The 22,768-nt window shown below is 40.9% G+C and overlaps 3 protein-coding genes across 5 annotated transcripts in view; 2 read left to right on the top strand and 1 right to left on the bottom strand.

Moving 5' to 3' along the window:
- arpc2 (actin related protein 2/3 complex, subunit 2) overlaps window positions 1-7,328 on the top strand; it is a 9,957-nt gene extending 2,629 nt beyond the window's left edge. Inside the window, exons 3-10 of the mRNA XM_078243894.1 lie at window positions 594-706; window positions 2,236-2,281; window positions 2,493-2,679; window positions 3,117-3,210; window positions 3,901-4,027; window positions 4,366-4,466; window positions 5,513-5,613; window positions 7,004-7,328. Of these exons, the coding sequence (XP_078100020.1) occupies window positions 594-706; window positions 2,236-2,281; window positions 2,493-2,679; window positions 3,117-3,210; window positions 3,901-4,027; window positions 4,366-4,466; window positions 5,513-5,613; window positions 7,004-7,025 (791 nt within the window). The 3' untranslated portion in view covers window positions 7,026-7,328. The remainder of the gene's footprint in view (window positions 1-593; window positions 707-2,235; window positions 2,282-2,492; window positions 2,680-3,116; window positions 3,211-3,900; window positions 4,028-4,365; window positions 4,467-5,512; window positions 5,614-7,003) is intronic.
- Window positions 7,329-9,061: 1,733 nt separating this feature from the next.
- On the bottom strand, window positions 9,062-12,828 carry LOC144512915 (keratin, type I cytoskeletal 18-like). 2 transcript variants are annotated; one of them, XM_078243892.1, is made up of 8 exons: window positions 12,208-12,828; window positions 12,003-12,085; window positions 11,662-11,818; window positions 11,394-11,555; window positions 11,172-11,297; window positions 10,225-10,451; window positions 9,781-9,815; window positions 9,062-9,342 (listed from the first exon to the last, which is right to left on the bottom strand). In XM_078243892.1, exons 1-8 carry the CDS (start codon window positions 12,571-12,573, stop codon window positions 9,302-9,304), a joined length of 1,197 nt encoding a protein of 398 aa, XP_078100018.1. In that variant the 5' UTR covers window positions 12,574-12,828; the 3' UTR covers window positions 9,062-9,301. The 2 variants fall into 2 exon arrangements, with proteins under 2 accessions (XP_078100018.1, XP_078100019.1); XM_078243893.1 differs by lacking the exon at window positions 9,781-9,815.
- LOC144512914 (keratin, type II cytoskeletal 8-like) lies at window positions 12,463-22,399 on the top strand. 2 transcript variants are annotated; one of them, XM_078243890.1, is made up of 10 exons: window positions 12,463-12,650; window positions 12,825-13,117; window positions 17,641-17,849; window positions 18,948-19,008; window positions 19,253-19,348; window positions 19,522-19,686; window positions 20,380-20,505; window positions 20,624-20,844; window positions 20,950-20,975; window positions 21,737-22,399. In XM_078243890.1, exons 1-10 carry the CDS (start codon window positions 12,641-12,643, stop codon window positions 21,970-21,972), a joined length of 1,443 nt encoding a protein of 480 aa, XP_078100016.1. In that variant the 5' UTR covers window positions 12,463-12,640; the 3' UTR covers window positions 21,973-22,399. The 2 variants fall into 2 exon arrangements, with proteins under 2 accessions (XP_078100016.1, XP_078100017.1); XM_078243891.1 differs by having other exon boundaries at window positions 12,470-12,650; window positions 21,691-21,830.
- The last annotated feature ends 369 nt before the right edge of the window (window positions 22,400-22,768 follow it).

The following is a 22,768-nucleotide window of genomic DNA, read 5'->3' as shown; positions in this document are numbered from 1 at the left end:
CGAATATGAAACAAAAAAATAAGGATATTGTCTTCTGGCGGCTGCCTTTTCCGGGCAACCGTGGGACACAGAGCTCCAGACAGGAGGGGATGTAAGAGCAGGCAGCACCGGAACAAAAACACAGACAGTAATATACATCCAAAGATCCAATCCGCATAACAACATCAACAGTTGAGTTAGGTGGACCTTAATGTGGCCCAGGACACATACGCGTACACACTGCTAAAAGAATGTGATCATATGTGCCTAAACCACCTCCGAATGTAGTCTGAGTGAACGGATTCCAATGCATCCCCAGAATACTTTGTGTACAAGTGTACTTAGAGCTTAGATAGGATCACTTAGATCGGATTTTAATACCAGGTGGAAACGGGGGTCCTAGTGTTACATCTCACATACGTAATTGTATGTATTTGACTGAAATATTCTAATAAATCGGCATGAATTGCGGTTACTATTTAAGGTGGCACAATTGTCCCAAGTGGAAAATGTGTCAGTTGTGTCAAGTTGCTGGAAGGAAAGGGTTAGGAGGTTGATGAATTACTCATTAATTACCCGCAGGCTTTCATGTTTAACGTTCATCTCTGCTGCAGATTTTGATGGCGTCTTGTACCACATCTCCAACCCCAATGGGGACAAGACCAAAGTGATGGTCAGCATCTCCCTGAAGTTCTACAAGGAGCTGCAGGAGCATGGGGCTGACGAGGTACGACACACCGATGAGGGAACAACGTAAATAAAGAAAGCGGAACACTCGGTTCTGGGTGCCTTCAAATTTAAATACCCATTTTCACATCCTTCAACACAGGTTCACATACTGCGTATAAACAAACCAGGGTGTCTGCAAGTCCTGGAAAAAACCTTTCAGAAGTGTCTGAAATGATGTTCTCGTAGAGCTGAAACGTTCTTGTCATTTAGGTCTTAAACTTGAGTTTAAAAGTCTTTTTAAAAGTGGGGTTTTCTCACACACTGTTCCTCTGGTGTATACAAAAATAAACTGGTCATGCAGAGGTCAACAATTGCTTTCATGCTATATCTTGATTTCAGTTTTTTTTCTCCAAACACAGGTGAGCTGTTTAAACCTACAGTCACTGTGCAAATATGCACTGCTGCAACAATAAAACCATTGTCACTCATGAATCCAAGACAAGAATGCTAATAAGTTTGATTTGTGTCTAGTTTTGGCGTCAATCTTGAGCTGAAAGTATGTTGTTTTGTTTTTTTTAAAAGCAGAGTGAGGTCATGATTAGAGCACACACACACACACACACACACACACACACCCCTACCTACCTACCACAAGAGCTCTGTTGCCATGTAAGGAAGAAAGCAGCTGCCGAGGCTTCTGGTAGAAACGGGAAGTGAGTTTGTGTGACTCACCCCAGGCAAGGAAGTGCTGACTGCGAGCAGCAGCAGCCACTGTGCATGAATGTCTTGGCTGCAATCGAGCGGCTTCCCCTCCTTGTTCCCTAAAACTCGAGAGCAGAGGGATAAGTGAATGGTTCGGCAGTGTCCCATTCAGTTTTTCAGCCGGTGAAAAGTCTTATTTTAGAAAGCAGTCAGGGTGGCGGGAGGTCTCATTTATTCTCACACATTATTATCTAAGCCTCTGTTTGACAAATTTTGCTTCGCTGCTCAGACCAAATTTAGGAAGAATATAGTGTACTACACGTTGTCTTTTGTTGACCTTTGGTGGTACATTGTTGGTATACCTGAGTTTGATTTGCATATTCCTGCTAAGTCGACCGCACTTTAGTCCACAACGCGACAGGTATCCATTAGACATTTCTGCTAGTTTCTCGTCTTCTCTCGAACCACCTGCTTTGTCTCGGAGGATTCCCAAAGCTATAAAATTCACCGAAGTGATAAGAACTTTGAAGATAAAAAAAAAAAAGGCTTCGAAAGTACCAGTTCAATCACAAGAAAGCAACTAATCGTCAATCTCCCTAACTCTAGGGACCCGTTCTCTATTCTATCATCCAAGTAGCAGCACTAGGGCCTACTTTAAGAGCCTTGTCTTGCAAAATAAATATACATAATCTTCAGTCATTATCCCATATTTAAAAGCTTTTACAGTCCTGTTTTCCTGTATTAATTACATTTTCTTTCCCGTGACCTAAGATTTTGCTTTTTAAGTTATAATATAGTAGGTAGTTTTGCTTTTCTTTTTTTTTACACATTCCACTTCTGTATTTGAAAGGAAGATGCAAATAAAGGTCATATTTTTAATTGCAGCTGCTCAAGAGGGTCTATGGGAATTTCCTCGTTTCATCAGAGGCTGGTAAGTTCTAACACATTTACTGATTGCTGGTTAGACTTTTAGGATCGCTGCACCACATACCCTTTGTTCTCCCGTATTTGTGAGTTTGTGGTAGCTCACTTATTCCTTTTTAATTGAAAACTGTGAAATTTAAAAGAAGTGTTTGACAATGAGCCACTACTCGATGTAGATTTTGTACAATCGGTCCATTTGTGATCGTTTTTCCTCTCAGGCTACAACGTGTCCCTCCTCTACGACCTGGACGCGCTACCAGCCAATAAAGATGAGGTTGTCCACCAGGCGGGGATGCTCAAGAGGAACTGCTTCGCCTCAGTGTTTGAAAAGTACTTCAAGTTCCAGGAAGAGGGGAAAGAGGGCGAGAAGAGGGCCGTGGTCCACTACAGAGACGATGAGTCCATGTACGTGGTGTGGGGGAGCTTTTGGTTACAGATGTCTTATAAAAACAGAAGGGAAGAGCTCGGTATAATGTCTTTATGTGGCTGGTGTCTCTAGTCTAAAAGTGTCTCATTTGAGGGCAATGAGTAACCTTTTAGAAATGCAAATTTCAGATATTTAACTGAGATGTGACCGTGTGAAATAAATACTCATTTATTGGGAGTTGTGGCTTTTAAACTAATTCACGGTCCTAGTTGGTTAATAAAATGGAAACAGGCTAATTATAAGGCCGCTACCTATGATGTTATACAGCTAAAACAAATATTTGCAGTCCTGTGAATTGACAAATTCTGTAGCTTCTGTAGGAGCTCTTCTGTATGGAAAATATGTTGCAGTCCTCACAGGATTAAGTTCTAATTTTTTAACCTTTTCGCCCATCTGACATGTTCTTTCTTCTCAGGTATCTGGAGGCCAAGAAAGACAGAGTGACCGTGGTGTTCAGCACAGTGTTCAAAGACGACGACGACGTCATCATCGGCAAAGTTTTCATGCAGGTGTGTGAGGCCACACATGTACATAATATCCGCCATTGAGGATTCAGTGAGGTCAAACTAGACTGAAGCAAGCCAGCCAACAAGCCAGAGGCAATATGGCTGCCAGTTACACTGAATTAAAACCCAGTATCAACTTGGTCGATTCAGTTATGCAAAAGGGAAATGTATATCTAGTTTCTCTTTTTAACAAAGCACAAAAAAATGGCTATTTATATTATGTGACCAAAAGGCTAGCAATGGGGGTAACCACCTTTGAATAATGCGTGAACACTCCCAAGTTTTTCCGCTCTTCCTGTTCTGCTGACGTTGCATGAATGTGGCATTACTATGTTGTATGGAATTGAGAGCAATAATGGAAGCAAGAAGGTAGCCAATATGATCTCACCGTTCATTGAAAGCCTATTTATGTATGTACTAATTTATTTCAGTTAGCTACTTAGCCTAGCTAACCTTCTAAGATCACATTAGCTCTACCAGCCTGCAGCTAACTAAATAAGCTAAGTAGCTAACAAGCTAATCTTCATAGCTGACCAGATTTCCTTCTTTGCTGTTAAGCTAACTACCTTTTTTTTTTAAACTGTGGGTAATTGGAGTAATTAAGTAATTGACTATACTGTACCTCTTATGTTGTGTTTTACTATATAACTTAAAATTAGTAACGCATACTGTACACTTACTTGTTCTGTGTAGGAGTTCAAAGAGGGTCGGCGGGCCAGCCACACAGCCCCCCAGGTGCTGTTCAGCCACAGGGAGCCCCCACTGGAGCTGAAGGACACAGACGCCGCTGTCGGGGACAACATTGGATACATCACTTTCGGTCAGTATCTGTTAAGCATTGGCTGACACTATACTACTGTAATTATTTAACATATAGACCTTTTTCACGGCAGACATGTTGACATGTCATAGTAGGAAAAGCACAGGTGTATTGAAAACCATTAATGATGGCTGCATTCCACTTAGGAGAGGCCCTGGTGTTGTGCATGCTGACTCACTGAAATAGCTCACTGGGACACTTGATGGAATTGAGCCATCGTTAAGGTTATCAGTTTCAGCTGGGCTTTTCCTAACTATGACAAGTCATAATATCTGCTGTGAAAAAGGTCCATTTACTAATTTGATACTCATGTGTGTACACTGTTTTGATGTTTTCAGTTTTGTTCCCACGTCACACCAATGCCAATGCCAGAGACAACACCATCAACCTCATCCACACCTTCAGGGACTACCTGCATTACCACATAAAGTGCTCCAAGGTCAGTTCAACGACAAATCTGAAACATGCTCCGGAAGTTCTTGGGAGTTTCCTTTTTTTAAGTATTTCAAAATGTCTATTCTGTAAGGTCAGATGAATTATGTCTTGGAGACTCTTTGGAAAAGAGTGCACAAAGATGTAGACAAAACAATACAGTTTTAGGAATCTCCTAATGAGGCTCTAAAGTAACCGGAACAATCCACTCTCTGATATTTGAATTGGGCCTTATAGATAATGAATGTAGTATTTTCTTTCTTTTTCTTGGCTCTATAATTGTGATGCAATTTCCCCCCGAAGTTTTAATGAGTTCTGGAGTTGGTAAGAAATGCTTGTTGTAAGATTATTATTTATGATTATGATTTTTTATCATTATGTTTGGACAGATCAATTGTTGTGACATTTTAAGGCTTAAGTTTGAGGCTCAACCGCAGCTGAATGAATGAATATTTAGGAGGCACCTGTCAACTCACACTACAAGCTGAAAGTCTGCTTTAATCACAGGCTACAAACAACTCCTACAGTCTACTCTTTAACAGCACGTTCCATCCGCCATAGGTGAGATCAAACAAAGGCCCTAGCTGATGACATCTTGCTCTGCTGCCCTCAGGTTTATAGGGAAGTGTGTGGGCGTTTGTGTACGCTTTACACACAAAAGGAGGCACGCTAATGGACTCTGCTGGACTGTAAAACCCCAATCAAAGCCATTTTTTTTTGGGTGGCATTCATTAGAGGAATGTGTTAGCCTTTTGTGCTATTTCACAAATGGATGGCGTTGGATGTTTTTGCTTCAGGCAGCGGCGTGGGTGACGAGATTGATGGATTACTGGACAGTTCAGGGTGGTTTTCAGCTTGAGAAACAGGAGACCATACACTGTCAAAACAACTGTTATGCTATTATCTCTGCCGGCACACTGTGTTAAGGATACTGACATCTTATTTTTCACAAAAATAAAAATCTGCATGTGTGTCTTTGTTTTGATAAATGATCTGTTTCGACACTGTCGTGCGATGAGAATCTCCTCATGCGTGACGTCCTTTCTTCTTCAGGCCTACATTCACACACGCATGAGGGCCAAGACGTCAGAATTCCTCAAGGTGCTGAACCGCGCTCGACCAGACGCCGAGAAGAAAGAGATGAAGACCATGTCGTGAGTAGCCTCTGCTCTGTCGACATCCACCTCTCGTTTTGACACCATTGCTCAGATTGATTTAATTTTATAGATCCTTAGTCACAATGTTTTAAGCCTCCCCTATGCCTGTTGCAATGTTAAGGCAGGGTTCATACGTTTTGAAAAATGCAAATTCCAGGCCTAGAAAGGTTTTGGAAACATAAAAAGACCCAGAAAGTTTTGGAAAAAAAAATCATGGATTCTTTTTTTTTTTTTTTTTTAACACAGCATAATAATGTGATTTAATAAATGTATTTTAACGTCGTCCTAACCTCAACGTTCTATTCGGGGCGCGATATTACGAATCCCACTATGAACAACATAAATTGTCATTCATTTTATTGTTAAACCTCTAAGGGGAAAACTTTAACACAGATTTTTATTCTTATTGTATAATGTCGACTGACATTTTCAGGAAAACATAGTCATGGAAATTTGCCCAAAAGTCATGGAAAAGTATTGGTTAAAATGCGAGAGAGCTGCAGTCATGTTTCAGAATAATTTTTCCTGAATGATTCTTACAGTTGAAAGCAAAACACAACCAGATTCAGCTCTGAGATACACTATCTCTGCATTTTCTTCTTCCTCCGTATCTGTGTGTTTTTGCGGTGTGGCTGTGTTTGCCCCCACTGTTTTTGAAGTGAGTCCAAGTTGTTATCTTTTTTTTTTAAACCGCTCTCTGTTGTGTGTACAGACACCGGTTTTTTTAGCCTTGTAGCTCTGAAATAATTGGTAAATGTATACTGTCGAAGCACAGAGAGTCTGTGGTTAACGTGTAACCATAGCTGCCTTCTTTGTAAGTCTCAAAGAGGGAGGAAAAAAAAAGAAGTTAGCTGTGCATTTCTCACGAATATAGAAATGTGTCGGCCACATATTAGTTTAATTTGTTTGCATATTAAATCATACCATAAATATGCAGCAATTATCAGAATCACTATCAGGTGTAATTGCAAAGTCCACAGATGAAAGGAATTTTATAGAAGCTCGCATTGTGCTGGCAGAGTGCCAACACAACCAGACGATCAATGATTTTGTCATTATTTTGGAACAATATGTTGCAACATCCAGTCTCTTAGCTGTTTCAACGAAAACAACAGGACAGATGCATTGTTAAGGTTTCAAGCTTTTAGTTTTATTTTAAAGGAATAGTTTATTAAAATATGCTTATTTGACAAAAAGGAAATCAGCTTATTCCCTAAAGTGTATAATTATTCCTTTTAAAAATATATATATAGTTTAGTAGTTTAAAAAGCAAGTGGGATGTCGTTTCTCCGAAAGGATTTTAAGTGCGTGGGTACTAGTGAAGAGGATAAGATGCTTAGATGTTCTTTGTGTGGCGTCTAATGTTTCTATTGTTTTGATTTTTCAGTGGAAAGACCTTCTCCCGCTGAGGCTGACACCCCCCCCCCCCCCCCCCCCGCCACACCACCAGAGAAATTCAAACCCCCGTGGACATGCCCAAAAGCGCTACACTGAGACTCAACGCCACATCGGACAGGACTCCAGGACGCCTCTAAATGCCACCGCCCAGCCCCAAATACCAGTCCAGTCTTTTTCCTTTCTTTTTATTTTTAATGAATAATAATTATGGCTCTACTTCGGGAAAGCCCAGGCTCAAGAAAAATGGGGGAAAAAATGGCATTCCTTGCTTTGCATAGTTAAAGAGAATTATTAGTCCTATATAAATATATATATGAGAAAAAAATTGAAATTTTTGATACGATATCTTTTACTCCATTTGGTACTCTTGCTTGCCCCTCAACCCTCACCATGCAATATCCATGTATTGGATGATATCAGTTCCCCCCCCCCCCTTCATCCCTCTCTGTGCTTTCAATGTCGTCTGTACCATTGTCATTTAAAAAAAAAATAAAATGAATCACTCTTACAAAAACAAATCTCTGGTAGTAATGTGTGCTGGTTTTGTGACTCGTACAATTGCTTATGTGTCCAACAATTTTGTCCACACAGAATATTTTAGTCCAAATTGATTCACTTCGTCATGCTTATTCCCTTTGACAATATTACAAGTTTAAGGAAAAAAAGGACAATTTCTTGTAGATAACCGGGCGTATGGTTCAGGCATTTTGGACCGGGATACATGATAACCTACAGTAATGTCTGATTGCAGGGAGCCAGGTTCCATTCAGCCCAAGATTATTTGTTCTGGGAGATGGGTCAATCCTAAGCGGGATGGATAAGAATGTAAGAAGCTGGGTCTAGACTAGTTTAATGATAGCCAGCGGATGGAAGAATGAAGGGGTGCCGTCAATCCAGGAGTGGGCTTGTGAGATGGCTAGGGTGGCGGCATTTGGGAAAAAAAAAAAGAAAGTCAAACCGTTTGCAAGATTAAATGTCTACTTTAAAAATTGGGGACAGTACTTACGCTTTCTGGAGAGGCATACACTGCTTATTTTTTTTATCACATATACAGTACATAATATGGCTACTTGGATTACAGTTTGTCTATTTTGGTATTTTATCATCTTGAATATTATGGTTATCTCATCTGGTCTTAATTTTTGTCTAAGGGGGTGTATCTAATTTAACCGATTTGTATGGTTTATTTTTTATTCTCTTTAAAAAAAATTAAACAAAAAAAAAGATTTATAAACAGCTATATATTGGACTCAATTTGATTTTGAAGTGTGTCTAAGGCTACATTGGTTTAAAGGCTTGTAAAATATATTTTATTACATTATATTTGTAAGCTTTCTAGTGTAGTTCTACATTTTACTATAGTGTTTGGTCTTTTCATGTCTTTACGTATCCTGTGTATTGGTTGAGAAATTCCACAATCCTTGAACTCATGATATTCTTTTAAAACCAATGAAATAAAATAAACAATTCAACACGAAAAACAAAATCACAGGTGCTTCTGACATTCTGACAGTGACATTTTGGCGGTTTTTTCTTCAGTAGATAATTGTTCCTTTCTACATTTCTTCACATGTAAGTCATAATATGTTCAGTAGGAGTACAATTAATATGGTTAATCTACAAATACAGTACACATGCCACGTTTGCATGAATACTACTAACTACGCTTAGACAGAAGCTGTTGACAGCTTTAGCTCTCCATCATATTTGTCTAAATCATAATTTATGCAAACGTTTACCCGGTTGAGAATTGCTGTAATTTGTGATTATTAGAGTAAATTGTATGAAGGTAAAAGAGTATTTTTTTAAAAAGATTGACACAAAATGTTTATATCAAAAGAGTGAGTAAAAGAAACACTGCTGGGCGACATTATTTCCAAATCAAACATTTATTTGCTGAGAGCCTCTTAGTAATTCTACAGGATTGGCAGGAACAGTTTCACATGATACTTGGCTTAAAGACAATTTAAGAACAGGCTTCGGCCACTTCACCCTCTTTCATAGGCTTTTCATCTTTATTGGAAGAGGAGGAGGAAGGAGAAGACGAGGAAGAGGATGAACCCTTCTTATTTTTGCTCTTGGGTCTCATCTTTCTTTATCTTTCCGCTTGGCGCGACTGGAGCTGCTGCGTTGTTGACAGCAACCTTCTCATCCTTCATGACGTCTCCTTCCACCACTTTAGGGGGGTTATATATATATGCTTCAGGGGCTTTTTTTTTTGGGGGGGGGGAGTGGATTTGTTAGATGGGGAGCTTTCTTGCTTCACAAGAGCTTCTTCTTTCACTTCTTACTGCTGCTTGGGCACCTTGTCCTCAGGCTTTTGCTGGTCTGGAATGAATCACATTTGACATTTAAAATGTTTAGTATTCTTTGACCCTTTCACCTGTGTGCAATTCTACTCAAGTGACCAAGAACAGAACAAAGAAAGGAGATTTTATTTTTTTGTGATTGATCATTACATTTATGACACCCGTGCAGTGTGCGTGCAGTTACAGGGGTGCAACGTGATGGCAACGGTTGAGTGCAGTTTAGTGACACGATCGGCTTTAATAAAGGAATCGTTTGACAGTTTGGGACAGTGTTGCTTATTTGCTTTCTGGCGCAGGGTCAGATGAGAAGATATCAGAGAGTGGTATCGACCTTCTCATCTCACTTTTGGGCAAATGAGCACATTTCCAAAAGTCCTTCGAGAAGAGATGTGAGGAATAGATTTCACGTTTAACTCTGATTTTGCTGGAGGCTTTGTCATTTTATTTTTGAACTCACCGCTGTCCAGCGCTTCTTCTTTAGAAAACTCCAAGCTGTCAGGAAGAGGAGAACAAGTATGCCAAGAAGTAAGAAACAGGTACACCTTGCTTTGTGTGTGTGCGTTTATGCTATTTCCTTCCTTCTCATCCAACTCTCAGCTAGAAAAGCCAATAAGTTTCTATTTCCCAAAATGTAAAACTATTTCTGTGAAAGCTCCATGAGGGCTTTATGGACCAGAGAAGAGTGGTCTATCCATACTAAATGACAGAAATGCTAGCGAAAGATTTGAGAAATGACATTTTAACTTTATTACCCTTGTTTTTTTCTATCCCAAGTATCAATTTGCCCTGGGCAGAGCTGTGTCTTTACCCAACGACAGAGCCAATAGGATGCATCTCAAGCTCTCTGACATCACACAACCATCATGAAGTACTTCTGAGCCGCCGCCGCCGCCCTCCTCACCTTTCGACATCGGTCATGTCTTGCATCAGTTGCTGGTAGTTATTTATTTCCGCCTCCAGCTTCATCTTCACGCACAGCAGATCCTTGTTGTTTTCCATGTGGCGCTCCACCTGCGCCCTCACTTCCTTCAGCTCCGCCTGCAGGTTCAGGATCAGCTGGTTGAGGGGGGACAGACGCTGAGCGTACTCCACTTTGGTGCTCCTCAGGGCCTCCTCCAGATTGTGGATCTGAAAGGAGTACTTCGTACATTTGACCTCACGACTTTTTACATGTTCATAGTTTGTTATGTTATGCAAGAGCAGTTTGTCTGGCTTAAAGTAGCAGATTGACATTGTAATGACAGGGCAGTCAGGAATGCTTGTGAGAAAGACAAGTACACTGCATGCGGGGTTGTTTTTTTAAATTATTATTCCTCCTGACCAGTGGTGAAATGTAACTAGGTACATTTACTCAAGTACTGTACTTAAGTACAAATTTGATGTACTTGTACTTTGAGTCTTTTCTTTTCATGCCACTTTCTACTTCTACTCCGTTACATTTTAGAGAGAAATATTGTCCTTTTTACTCTACTGCATTCATCTGACAGCTTTAGTTTCAAGTCAACTTTAGTTAAAAAAAAATACGTTTTATGATAAATTAAACTACCCGACAATATGACGGCCTACAAGTCCAGCTGAAACGATTAGACCACTAAACACACAACTATTTCTAAAATGTGAGGATTTTTCTGCATTGAGTACTTTTGGTTTTAACACTTCAAGTACATTTCCCTGATGATACATACATTTTTTTTTTACTTAACATTTTCAATGCAGGACTTTTACTTGTAACAGAGTATTTTTTTTTACAGTGTGGTATTAGTACCACCACTGTTCCTTACATGGTTTTAATATTTTGCTGTGTACTTGTATTTTATGGCAGTGAAACATAGGTTTGTGTGTGGTTACCTTGCTGTGCAAACTCTGGCTCTTAATATCCAGAGATTGTCGCTGTTTGAGCATATCCTTGAGCTGGGACTTTCCAGTGTGCAAGTCTTCGTTGTTTTGGGCCTCCACCACCTCGATGTTTTTAAACTGGAGAAGGGGGGGGGGGGGAGATGGAGATGGAGATGGTATGATGGACTGGAGAGAACAATGTTCCTGACTTTAGGAGCCAGCAGGTTAACGCACCTTGCTCTGGTACCACTCCTCGGTGTCCTTCAGGTTCCTCCTGGCGAGGTTGTCGTACTGGGAGCGGATCTTGTCGACAATCTCAGCCAGGTTAGAGTTCTGAGACTCAATCTCCACGGTCACCTCCGAGTCCTTGATCTTCTCACGCAGGACATCCACCTCCTAAAAGTTAGTTAAACAGTTACAAGCTGGCCTCCGAGTTCGCACACAATTGCAATTTTGTTAGTTGATCTTAAAGTGTGCTTTTCTTTTTTTTTTTGGGCCTCACGTCTTTGTGTTCCTGCTCAAGGCGAACGAGCTCCTCCTTCACCAGGTCGATCTCTTTCTGCGTCTGCATGCGGTTCAGCTTGGAATCCTCAGCGGTCTTCTTCAGATCCTCCAGGTCTTTTTCTAATTCCCTCTGTGCCGTTCTCTCATCGTCCAACCTGCGCACGGGGTGTGTGTGTGTGGGTGGGGGGGGAGACACCACTGACTCTTAGTGTTTCATTTTGGTCTAAACTGTGATCTGAATGATTAACTTTTGATTTCCTGAGCCCCCTCCACCTTTTCTTTTCTTTCCCAAAAACCATCTTGTTTAAAAAAAATAAATAAAGATTGCACGGAACTTACTTGTTCTTAAAGTCATCATTAGCCAGTTTGGTGTTGTCAATCTGGAGCAGCAGCTTGGCGTTGTCCTTGGTGATGTCTTTGATCTTTTGGAGATGAATGCATCATTTCGTCATATGGAAACAAAAATATATATCAAAAACTTAGTTATTTCATTTAATATTTTTCTTCTCAGAAATAAAAGTAAGAAAGAAATGTGCTCACTAACCTTCTGCTTGAGGTTATCCAGGGGTTTTTCCACCTCATCCCAGTCGCGCCCCTCGGGTGTTTTCCTCTTGGTCAAAATGTCATCGATCTGACTCTCCAGGTCGCCGTTTTCCTTCTCCAGCTGTCTCACCCGGCACACGTAGCCGGACAGCCGGCCGTTCAGACCCCGAAGTGTCTGCTTGTCGTCCGCGGGGGCGGCAGGCGCGGCCGGAGCGGCAGCCGCAGGTGTCGCTGGAGCGGCGGGAGCGGAGTCTCTGTCCGTCTCGTTGCGTAGCACGTTACGCAGCCCCTCCAGGCTGGCCACGGACACCCGAGAACCCTTTCCCCCTGCTCCACCAAACATGCTGGCAGCGGTGTTCGAAGGCATGATTGACTGAGAGACAGTTGACAGCGACAGAGAGCGTTTTAGGCTAGAGAGTCACTTGATAGATTTAATGGATACAGGTAGGTTTTATACCTGGTTTTTTTTTAAGCATGAATCCGCCCCCAACGGTGCCATTAGCTTCTGGTGCCCAGCAACACTCCTGGACAAACTGGTTCAGACTCAACATTCAAGTATTTCATGTTGATCTTTTTGTATTTTTCACTGTAGTTTTGAAATTGTCCTCTCTTGATTAGACGCATGTTTTGGGGGCGGTGATGGGTGGTCCTTGTCCACCTTAAAAGCAGGTGATCTGCAGGGATGTAGGTTACCTTCGCCGCTCATCTGTTCAGTTCCTGGGTTTCCCCTCGCTATTACAAACTGCAACATGTCTACACCGGGAGACTACAGCAGCCAGTCCTACTCCCCGGGCAGCACCGGACCGCTCAAAAGCCACCCGAGCCAAAACGGGATCGACCTGTCGGGCAAATCCAGGGAGAAGGACGACATGGTTGGACTCAATGACAAGTTCGTCAGGTTGATTGACAAGGTGTGTAAATTTTTACTATTTATTTTTTTAATTGTATTTTTTTTTTGTGCGTTTTATTATCTTATTTTCTGTCTCTGTGTTTATTATTTCTATTTTTATTTATTTATTTATTTGTTTTTCTCTTCCCTGTTGTGTGATGTGTTTCCCCTGTCCCCCCCTATTCCCCCTTGGTGTTTCTATTGAATAAAGTCATTTAAAAAAATGTATTTATTTCTAAATTAATAAACAGCGTGCTCGAAACGTTTAAAAAAAAAAAAAAAAACACATTAAGAAAAAACTAAATCATAAGAACAGTGTTTAATGTATTTTATCCCCCCGTTTTTGGTGTTGTGTAGCCTATTAGCGGAATATTATTCTAAATATATATATATATATATATATATATATATATATATATATATATATTCCAAATAATTTATTCAATTCAATAGGCCTATGTCATTTTCATTGTTTTTAATGTATCTGTAATTTATTTAGTTTGATGTATCGGCTATTCATTTACTTTTTTTGCAAAGTTTAGTAGGCTACAGTAACAATTCAAAGTAAAAAACAAGCCCATAATTTCGTGAAGGATATCGTATTTGTAAAAATATTTTTCTAATCCTGGAGCATTGCTTATAGCATCTTTCTGCCGTAAATAATTCTTTGACCTGAGGCCATAAAAAAATGGTCTCCTTTTGCAAACTTCACTTCATGTTAACAATGTTGTAGGGACAAAGGACGCCACCTTGTGGATAATTCTGGTCTATAAGAGTCATCAGTCCGTCAACATGACCTGGAATAGGCAATGTATGGATTTAATGTACAGTGTTGTCTTTTGAGTAAATTAGATGAAACTAATACACAGCGTTTTTAAGTGGAAAATAAAGGGTGGCGCAACAACCCTACTTTGCACAGATGCAAAACCAGAAAACACAATTTGACATAATGCGCTATTTACCATTTCCCACACAATTTAACACAGGTGATAATCGGACTGCGCACATAGCCTACCTGTTCTGCTCAATGTGCTAATTTGGTTAGCTAGTGTCTGCTCCTGCCTCCTGCTGCTTTCATGTCGGATAGTCCTCTCAGAAAAATGCTAGGCATCCTGAAAGTCTGTTCTTGACCAGGTAGGCTATACCATCCCTCCGAATTCAAACACACACGGAAAGTTAAAAACAAAGAACAGAAAAGAAAAAGGGTCTTCTCTGACAAGCTAACAGTAGCAGTTCGTCATTTTTTTTCCTCTCCCGAAGAGCCACTCCACGTTAAATCTGATTATTTTAACATAGGTTTGGTTTATAAAAAAATACCCCGCAGCTGGTGGGCATTTAGGTGTTTCATCTCAAGTTTTTCTGCAAAAGACAGACTTTCAAATGTGTGCTGTAGAAGATAATCCACATCGTTCATGGTGACCTCAGTTACTATTCTTCTTTCAAAGAAATGCTAACGGATGCCAACTATGCAAATGACAACAGTATTTGGCGAACAGCCAATCAAATTGCAGCAGGGCAATTAGCTTTGGGCATGCACATTGTTATTCTCCCACACTCAGGGTACTTCAGGGGGCATCTGGAGCCAAGTACAATTAAAACAGTAAGATATTTAGGGCCCGAGCACGAAAGTGCAAGGCCCCAACAGTGCCTTGCACTGAAAGTGCGAGGAACCTATTGTTTTTGTAAGGATTATTATTTTTCCAAGTCCTTCGTCGCAATTTTGAGGGGGTTAGAATGCACGAAAACTCAAAAACAATTGCACACGTCACACCTGGTGAAAATTGCAAAGTTCTGTAGTGATTGGGCTTGTGCGTCGCCATAGCGCCCCATAACAAGCGGAAAAAATAAGAAGTTAATATACCAAATTTAGTCCATGTAGCATTTTTTTGAAAATTTTCCATCTGACAGGAAGTCGGTCATCTTGGTTTTCGTGCCCATGACCACATTTTTGACGGCCTCAATATATACGAAAACTCACAAAAATTGGCGCCCACATAAACACCTGGGAGCTTTGCGAGACTGTACAGCAATTTGGCCAATAGCCTACCTGTAAGCGGGCTCCATAGCGCCCCCTAATGTGTGGAAGGTCTTAACTTGGACATAGTTGCTCCGATATTCACCAGCTTTAGGCTACTACACGTATTGCTCTAATCATTGCGGACATATTTCCAATTTACCTTCATTAGCTCCGCCCAACCGGAAGGCCATTTTTTTTAATTTTTTAAAATAATAAGCAAAAAATCGATATATGGGAAACCTACTTTGTCTAACTCCTCCTGGGGCGTGAGTCCGATCAGCACGAAAACTTGCGTATAGACTCTGTGTACCCTCATGACAAAAAGTTATCAGAATAATTTTTATATCTAAAACAATACGCAAGTTATAGAGGACCAACTTCCTGTAGGTGGCTGCCGAAACAGGAACTGTTGTATCTTGGCAACGGTTATTCCGATTGGCACAAAACTTAACACAGTTATTTTTTTGCTGCGTATTTACATCTCTGAAAACACTTCAGGGTGAGGAGGATACCTGCAGCACACTAATTTCATGATGAGAGGCAACCGAAAGATCAACAGTCTATTCTAATGGGGGAAACAAGGTGCTGCAGTGTTTCTTTACGCAGGTTGTCCAACTGCCAACAATTATGTTAAAAGCAGTTTGTGCCATTCTCCCAGTGTCAGTAAAATGAACCTCCAGGTCATCCTGGCAGCAGCACATGGGAGCAGCTTAGGACCAATGATTTCCATGAGAGGACTTTGCAATAGACCTTTTTCACAGACACAGACAGGCCAAGTCTGAACAACCATCGTTGGCATTCTCACATGAGGCCAAATATTGACCTCGGATGAGAGACGTGACAACTTCAAGAACCTTAGCCAAGTCCAGTTGCCCAGTTGAATTTAACCTTCCTTTGATACTTACAGTAAAAAAGCAGTAATCTTTTTAACTGATTTGTATTTTTGAGGTTCACATTTTGAAAACACACTTGCTGCCCTGTTTCTATCCAATATTAGTAGTTTCACTTAGGGAAAGTGAGGTCAGGAAACTGCTGAACAAATATAATTTCTTAATTCTTCCCAGGATGATTCAAAGCCTCTGCACAAGTTCAAAATCTTCTCAGGGAGAGGCGGACACCTGTATCTTTATATACTTTTAGGATTAGGGTTGGCAGTGAAATCAAATAATCCCCGAGCAACGAGGCAGGAGAGATGTAATGGGCCCAATCCCAATGTACACACATACACAAGGGCTTACTCCAGGACATTGCTAACAACCCGCAGGAGCCAATTTATAGCATGCTGAACAGTCAGGTGCATGACTATTTACTCCACACGCCTCTTCCCAGGAGTCTTCTTCTTCTTCTCCGCCCACCATGGCAGTTCCCAGTTCAATTACCCTCACCAGCTCCCCCCCGTGGCCTGATATGTCACCACCTCATCCTCTACACAAACGCTCTGGCCTATTCTCACACCACTATTCATCGCCAAACTGCATCCCTTCACTGTGGGGAAACCGTATTTCTTCATCACGTCATCACAATACAGGTACACAGGTGTCCTAAGAAATGATATTCGTTCAGCAGTTTCCTGACCTCACTTTCCCTGAGTGAAACTACTAATATTGGATAGAAACAGGGCAGCAAATGTGCTTTCAAAATGTGAACCTCAAAAATACAAATCAGTTAAAAAGATTACTGCTTTTTTTACGATTACGAAATTTCTTACGCTTGACAAGGGTCCAGGCCTGAGGTCATCTACAGGCCAATATTGACTTTTGGTCATAGCGCCCCCAACAGGATATCAGCCTTAAATGACAAACATCATCCGATTTACATGAAACTTATAATGTGTGGTCTACATGTGATACTGAGGCGGCACCTATACTTTAACCACGCCCATGTACTCAGACCACGCCCCAATTCATAACTTGTGAACCGACTCTTGTGTGAGGTATCACTGAACTCAGCAGAGAGTTCCCTTTCCATTGGTGACGATTTGCAGTGTCTGAGTGCCGCGCAAATGCATGGCCACAAGGAGCGGCATCTGCCAGTAACCCCGACGTGCAAGGAGGTGCAAGGGCCCGTCCAACGCTGCTTGCAGCTTTAATTTAAGATTAGATTTTAAAACTAATATATCCTGCCACCTACCTTAAACTGTATGGAAAAATTATAAATAACATGTTTTTTTTTTTTATGTCATACATTAATCCAGAATTATATTAATTTATAAATTATTCAGTACCACTAAAACCACATTTTATTCTGTTGCCAGCAGGTGGGGCTACACATACATATTTGGAGTGATCAAAACTTGGCATATAGCTACAGTATATATTTAGACATGGCATTCCTCACATTTATTCTACACCATCACATGACATCATGGGACTATATTTTTCATTATTTTATTTTAGCATGCCTAATTTTTTTTTTTTTTTTTTGCAGTTACTTTACTGCAAAATGTAGCATATGTTTTGTTGCTGCTGTTTTTTGTTTTTTTTCCCCTCTTGGATTTCTGTTCACCTCGTTGTCTGTCTCTGACTTAGATGAAACACCTGGAGGATGAGAACAAAAAGCTCGAAACGAAGCTGAAGATCCTCAAGGAGCAGGAGGCCTACGAGGGGAAAATCGACGACATCGCCAAGCAGCTGGAGAACGACATGGAGCGGCAGATCGAGACCTTGCTCCACGACCAAGAAAAACTGTATGCTGCACTGCTCAAGAACCAGGAGGAGGTGGAGGACACCAAGAAGAAGTCAGTGGGTCCATGTTTAGAGACATAAACCTCCATCAACTATAAATATGTCCAGTGGTCCTACCTGCACTGTAGTCTTGTATAAAGTACTTGAAAGCAATACTTGAGTACAAGTATCTTACCAGAAAATGACTTTGGTAGAAGTTAAAGTCACCTTTTAGAATATTACTTGAGGAAAAGTCTTAAAGTATCTGATATTTATCGTAGCCCACCTAAGTATCAAAAGTAATTTTCTGATGTTAAATGTACTTAATTATTAGAAGTAAAAGTAAATACAAACTCCTCAAGTTCCTCATAGTAAAGCATAACATTCAGGGTTTCCACATCCAACAGAATTTTAATTTAAAAAATCTTTTCCTCCAACGTGCGAAAACATTTCTTGCAAGTAACGAGTAACGCAGATGCTTAGGGGAAATGTAGTGGAGTAAAAGTAATAGTTTCCAGAAATATAAATAACGAAGTAAAGTACAGATACGTGAAAATTCTACTTAAAGGTCCAATTTGTAGGAATTTCTCCCATCTGGCGTTGAGATCATATATCGCAATAAACTCTCTCGCGCCACGCAGTTCAAAGTACGTATTACAGCTACGGTAGCCTTCACGCTTCAAAAAGCCGGTCTCTTGCTCTTTTCAATATCCTTTTTCTTTTTCTGGGCGAAGAAGAAGACTCCTGTTCCTGAAATATGGATTTTGAACACGTGTGGTCCTCCATGTTTTCTTCTTCAAACTTGCCGGGGGCCGGGAAGCTACGATACCCATTAGCAGCATTAGCAGCACCTGTGAGTTTATCATGTGACAGCGAAAACATGAAAGGCGGAGCAGTATGTCCTGTATGTCCCTTACCGGCTAACGTATTTTAAGATGGAGCATGAATATGGAGCGTCTCTCCAGTTCATGTTGGGTGGTATTATGTTACATGAAGGGAAGCCATTTCTAATTTCCCTGTTTTCCACAGCTGCAAACACAGTATTAGATTTATTGATCCCAAATTGGGACATTTCATATACAGTACATATGAATGTAAACCCAGAGGACTCAAAACTATGTCATTATTGGCACAAATTTCATTTCTCACTCTTTATTTTCTGTATTTTTCAGGTATGAGGAGGCATTTCTGAAAAAATCGGACCTGGAGAATGAGTTTATTGTCAAGAAACAGGTACTTTCAGCTTCTTGTGCTGCTGATATATTCAACCATTTAGAAAACATAGTAAACACTCTAATTCACTAATTCCCCACATTTGAAATACATTAGGGCAATAGTATTTTAGTATTATATCGCATACTATTTAACTGTGGATTTAACCTGTGGCAATATGATATTTTGGGAGCAATTTCTGCACTGTATGTCACGTGAGTGTCCTTATACCTATGCATGTGTTTAATGCGTATGTTTGTAACAGGATGTAGATGAAGGTCACTTGGAGGCAGTAGATCTGGTTCTGGAGCTAGAGGACCTGATTGGAAAACTGGACTTCCTCAGGGTTGGATATGATGAGGTATTGATGGGGTTGCTTTTATTTGCATTGTTCTTTACCTCTGCTCTGTGAAAGCTACAACCTGTTTGGCCTGAAGGAGACATATGACAATTGCACATAAAAGAAGTGAATTTGAAAAAATAAGTTATTTTTTTCACACTAGCTCTGTTGTGCCCACGTCTGCCCCCCTGCAGGAGATCAAGGAGCTGGAGTCGCATGTCCAGAATGTGACAGTGGTCTTACGCGACAACAGCAAACGGTCTCTGGACATGGACGAGATCATCGAGGGTGTCAAGAATCAATATGCCAACATGGCCGCCCGCAGCAGGGACGAAGCCAAGCAGTGGAACCAGAAAAAGGTGGGGGGGAGGAAGATTATACCCAAAGAAGAAAACATAGTACTTAGCAGTACATTGTACTAGTACTTAGTAGTACCAGCATAGTATTTTACCATCCTTACATGTTACAGCTTTTCTTAAAGGGAGCGTGCCTATGTTCCCACAGCCCTATGTTCCCACAGCCCAATGGTCCCACAGCCCTATGTTCCCACATTTCTAAGAATGTAAGAATATTTTTTCACAGAAAATTAGGCCCTATGTTCCTGCAGTTTCCACATTTCTAAGATTGTTTTCCAAAATTAGGCCCTATGTTCCCACATTTGCGTTTTTTTTTAATACATTTGTATCAGATTTTATCCCCCTAACCCTAAAAAATGTTTGTGGGAGGATAGGGCTTAAATTGAAGGGAAATGTACGAATACAAGACGTAATTTTGAAAATGTCCTAGAAATGTGGGAACATAGGGACTACTTTTAAGAAAAGTCTTTGAAATGTGGGAACATAGGGCCTACTTTTAAGAAAACTCTTAGAAATGTGGGAACATAGGGCTGTGGGAACATAGGGCCTAATTTTCAGTGAAAAACAAAATCTTAGAAATATGGGAACATAGGGCTGTGGGACCATTGGGCTGTGGGAACATAGGGCCGACCCCTTCTTGAACCAGCTCTGTAGTTACCAAGAGACATGGTGAAATGTGCCATCTTTTCCCCTCAGATGGATTCCATGGTCTTAAATGCAGGACAGCGTGAGCAGGAAGTGCGTGACTTAAGGAGGGAGATCTCAGACCTGGCGCGCCACATCCAGAGGCTCAACGGGGACCTGGAAACTCTCACAAGGAAGGTTGTGCGCACAGATAAACACTCCCAGAGTTCAGGTGTATAAGTACACACCTTGTCCATCCAACCAGCCTCTGATTTCCTCTTTTACTGTGTGTTTTTTTTTTTTTTTTTAATGTTAGGAAGAGTCCCTGATGAAGGACATCAGTGACATAAGGACAGAAGGCGAAGACAACCTGCTGAAGGCTCGGGACGACATTTCCCAGCTGGAGGAGGCCTTGAGGCGGGCCAAGCAGGACTTGGCTGGACAGATCCGCGAACACCAAGAGCTGATGAACCTCAAGTTGGCCCTGGACATCGAGATCGCCACCTACCGCAAGCTGCTGGAGGGCGAGGAGCAGAGGTATAGGAGATGATGTTGCTGTCTGTTGTAGAATATATCATAATGCATTAAGGCTTGCACTAACAACTGTGTCCGTCTCTCTGTCTCTGATCCATCTCTGCGAAGAATGAACTACCATATGCGCCACGCAGGTGAGAACCACTTTGTTACATTTTCTGATTTGGTCGCTCTGTGACTTTTTTTTCTATGGATACTGGAGACATATAAACATGTCAAAGTATTCCCAGAGCAGCTGTAGCTTGATAGCAGAATTTTTTTTTTAATGAGCTGAAAACAGTGGTTCCAATTTCTTTTTTTTTTTGGCTCATGAGCCCTCATTATTCAAATGTCTAGAGTTGAAATTATCCATGAATTTACAAGAAAAAAAAGCAAAGTTCGGAAGAAAGTCTGTTTTTCTGTCCTGCTAATTATTTGGTGACCCCCTTGGACTTGTCTTGGGACCCCTTGTGGGGATCCGGACCCCCAGGTTGGAAACCCACTGATAAAACATTGATACATGTCTTTCAATTTGTACACCAATGAAGCCCTCAATATACCTGGATGCAGTGCCGCAAATGTGCACCAAGTAGCAGCTCGCCCTCTTTTGAAGTAAAGCAACTGGCTCAAATCTTCCGTCAGGATGTTGCTCAAATGTACATTTAGGAAATCACTAGAGGTACACGAGGAAGGTTGAGAGGAACACAAAACTAAATTTAATATAATTATAACAAATGGGCCTAAGATATATACAAATTGGACATGGTAATAAAATAAAATAAAAACCTGCATCTGTTTCATACATATCATCCTTTACATGATTGATTCATGTTTTGTGTCCCACTAAAATAAAACCTCTCTTTCGCTCAGATTTCTAAAAACAAATCAACCAATCCAAGTCCTTACTTGCACGCAGACGTTCACTTGCCAGAGAAGCACCACCCCCCAGAGAAGCACCACCCCCCAGAGAAGCACCACTCCCCAGAGAAGCACCACTCCCCAGAGAAGCCACAAGCCCGGGCACCCACCATTGTCCCGGCAGATACAGCTGTCCCGCCGATGTACCCCGCCTTGAAGAAACGCCTGCTGATCCGGGTGGAGGTGGAGGCGGGCAAAGTCGTGTCCGAAAGCTCCCTTTATACTGAAGATTGACTGTCCATCACACGTCTGTCTGCAGCATTAAAGTATGTCCGCAAAATGTAATTAAAATGATTTAAATTAAGTTAAATTTCGAGGATCATCACAAAAGTGTCTTTAAATCCAATAATCATGTTTCGTTTGTGTGCTTTCTGCAGTCTAACAATAGCTTCTTGGCAGGTTGAACATCTTTTCCTAGAACTCGTGCTTGAAGTTGGAGACATTTTGTTAAAAAGGTTTTCTTATCTTTCTTTGCCTTGGCAAACATTTGTGTTCCTGGTACCATTAGTGTATTTTTTTTTCAGCTTTCTTGCAGTTGTTTCTGTCATACCTTTTTGAGCTTAATACGATTGTGTCTCTGTAGAAAAAGAAAACCACCCATCTAACAGTGTAAAGGTTTCTTAATGAAGTGAAAAATAAAATGAGGAACTTGTGGCATTGAGCAAGAGGTTCAAAGGAGTGTTTCTGTTCTGTTGCTCAACATCTTGTTACTATCAGGAAGGATACTCACAAAGATAATGCTTCCTACACGAGATCACATTAACGGAAGGCAAACATGGATCTGGGGTAGAACTGTATGCTTGAAATGGCTTTTCATACTGCGTTGGAATTGTTCTCTTTCTCTCACATGTATCTGCACCTTTATAACTCAAACAGGCTATGTCAAATGTAATCGCGAAGAAATCAGAAGACATTGCAGTTTACTGTTAGGATGACAAGTGTTTGCAAGCCAATGCAATAAATAAACAAAGCATCATGAACAATATGTCTGCTCTCTTTTTCTTTCACATAAACGCACAGGAGCATAGTC

This window comes from Sander vitreus, chromosome 24, assembly GCF_031162955.1.
Source record: "Sander vitreus isolate 19-12246 chromosome 24, sanVit1, whole genome shotgun sequence".
Lineage (NCBI taxonomy): Eukaryota > Metazoa > Chordata > Actinopteri > Perciformes > Percidae > Sander > Sander vitreus.
The sequence above is the reverse complement of the archived record's forward strand: the minus strand, read 5'-3'. Positions and strand labels throughout refer to the sequence as shown.

Bases quoted from the DNA above. Each gene is read 5' to 3' on its own strand.
- LOC144512914 (XM_078243890.1), top strand. The intron at 19,009-19,252 runs GTACTTTCAGCT...TGTTTGTAACAG, and splicing joins AGTTTATTGTCAAGAAACAG to GATGTAGATGAAGGTCACTT. The intron at 19,687-20,379 runs GTGGGGGGGAGG...TTTTCCCCTCAG, and splicing joins AGCAGTGGAACCAGAAAAAG to ATGGATTCCATGGTCTTAAA.
- LOC144512915 (XM_078243892.1), bottom strand. From the start codon at position 12,573: ATGCCTTCGAACACCGCTGCCAGCATGTTTGGTGGAGCAGGGGGAAAG. The intron at 12,086-12,207 runs GTTAGTGAGCAC...CATCTCCAAAAG, and splicing joins TGGATAACCTCAAGCAGAAG to ATCAAAGACATCACCAAGGA. The intron at 11,298-11,393 runs GTGCGTTAACCT...CCCCTTCTCCAG, and splicing joins AGGAGTGGTACCAGAGCAAG to TTTAAAAACATCGAGGTGGT.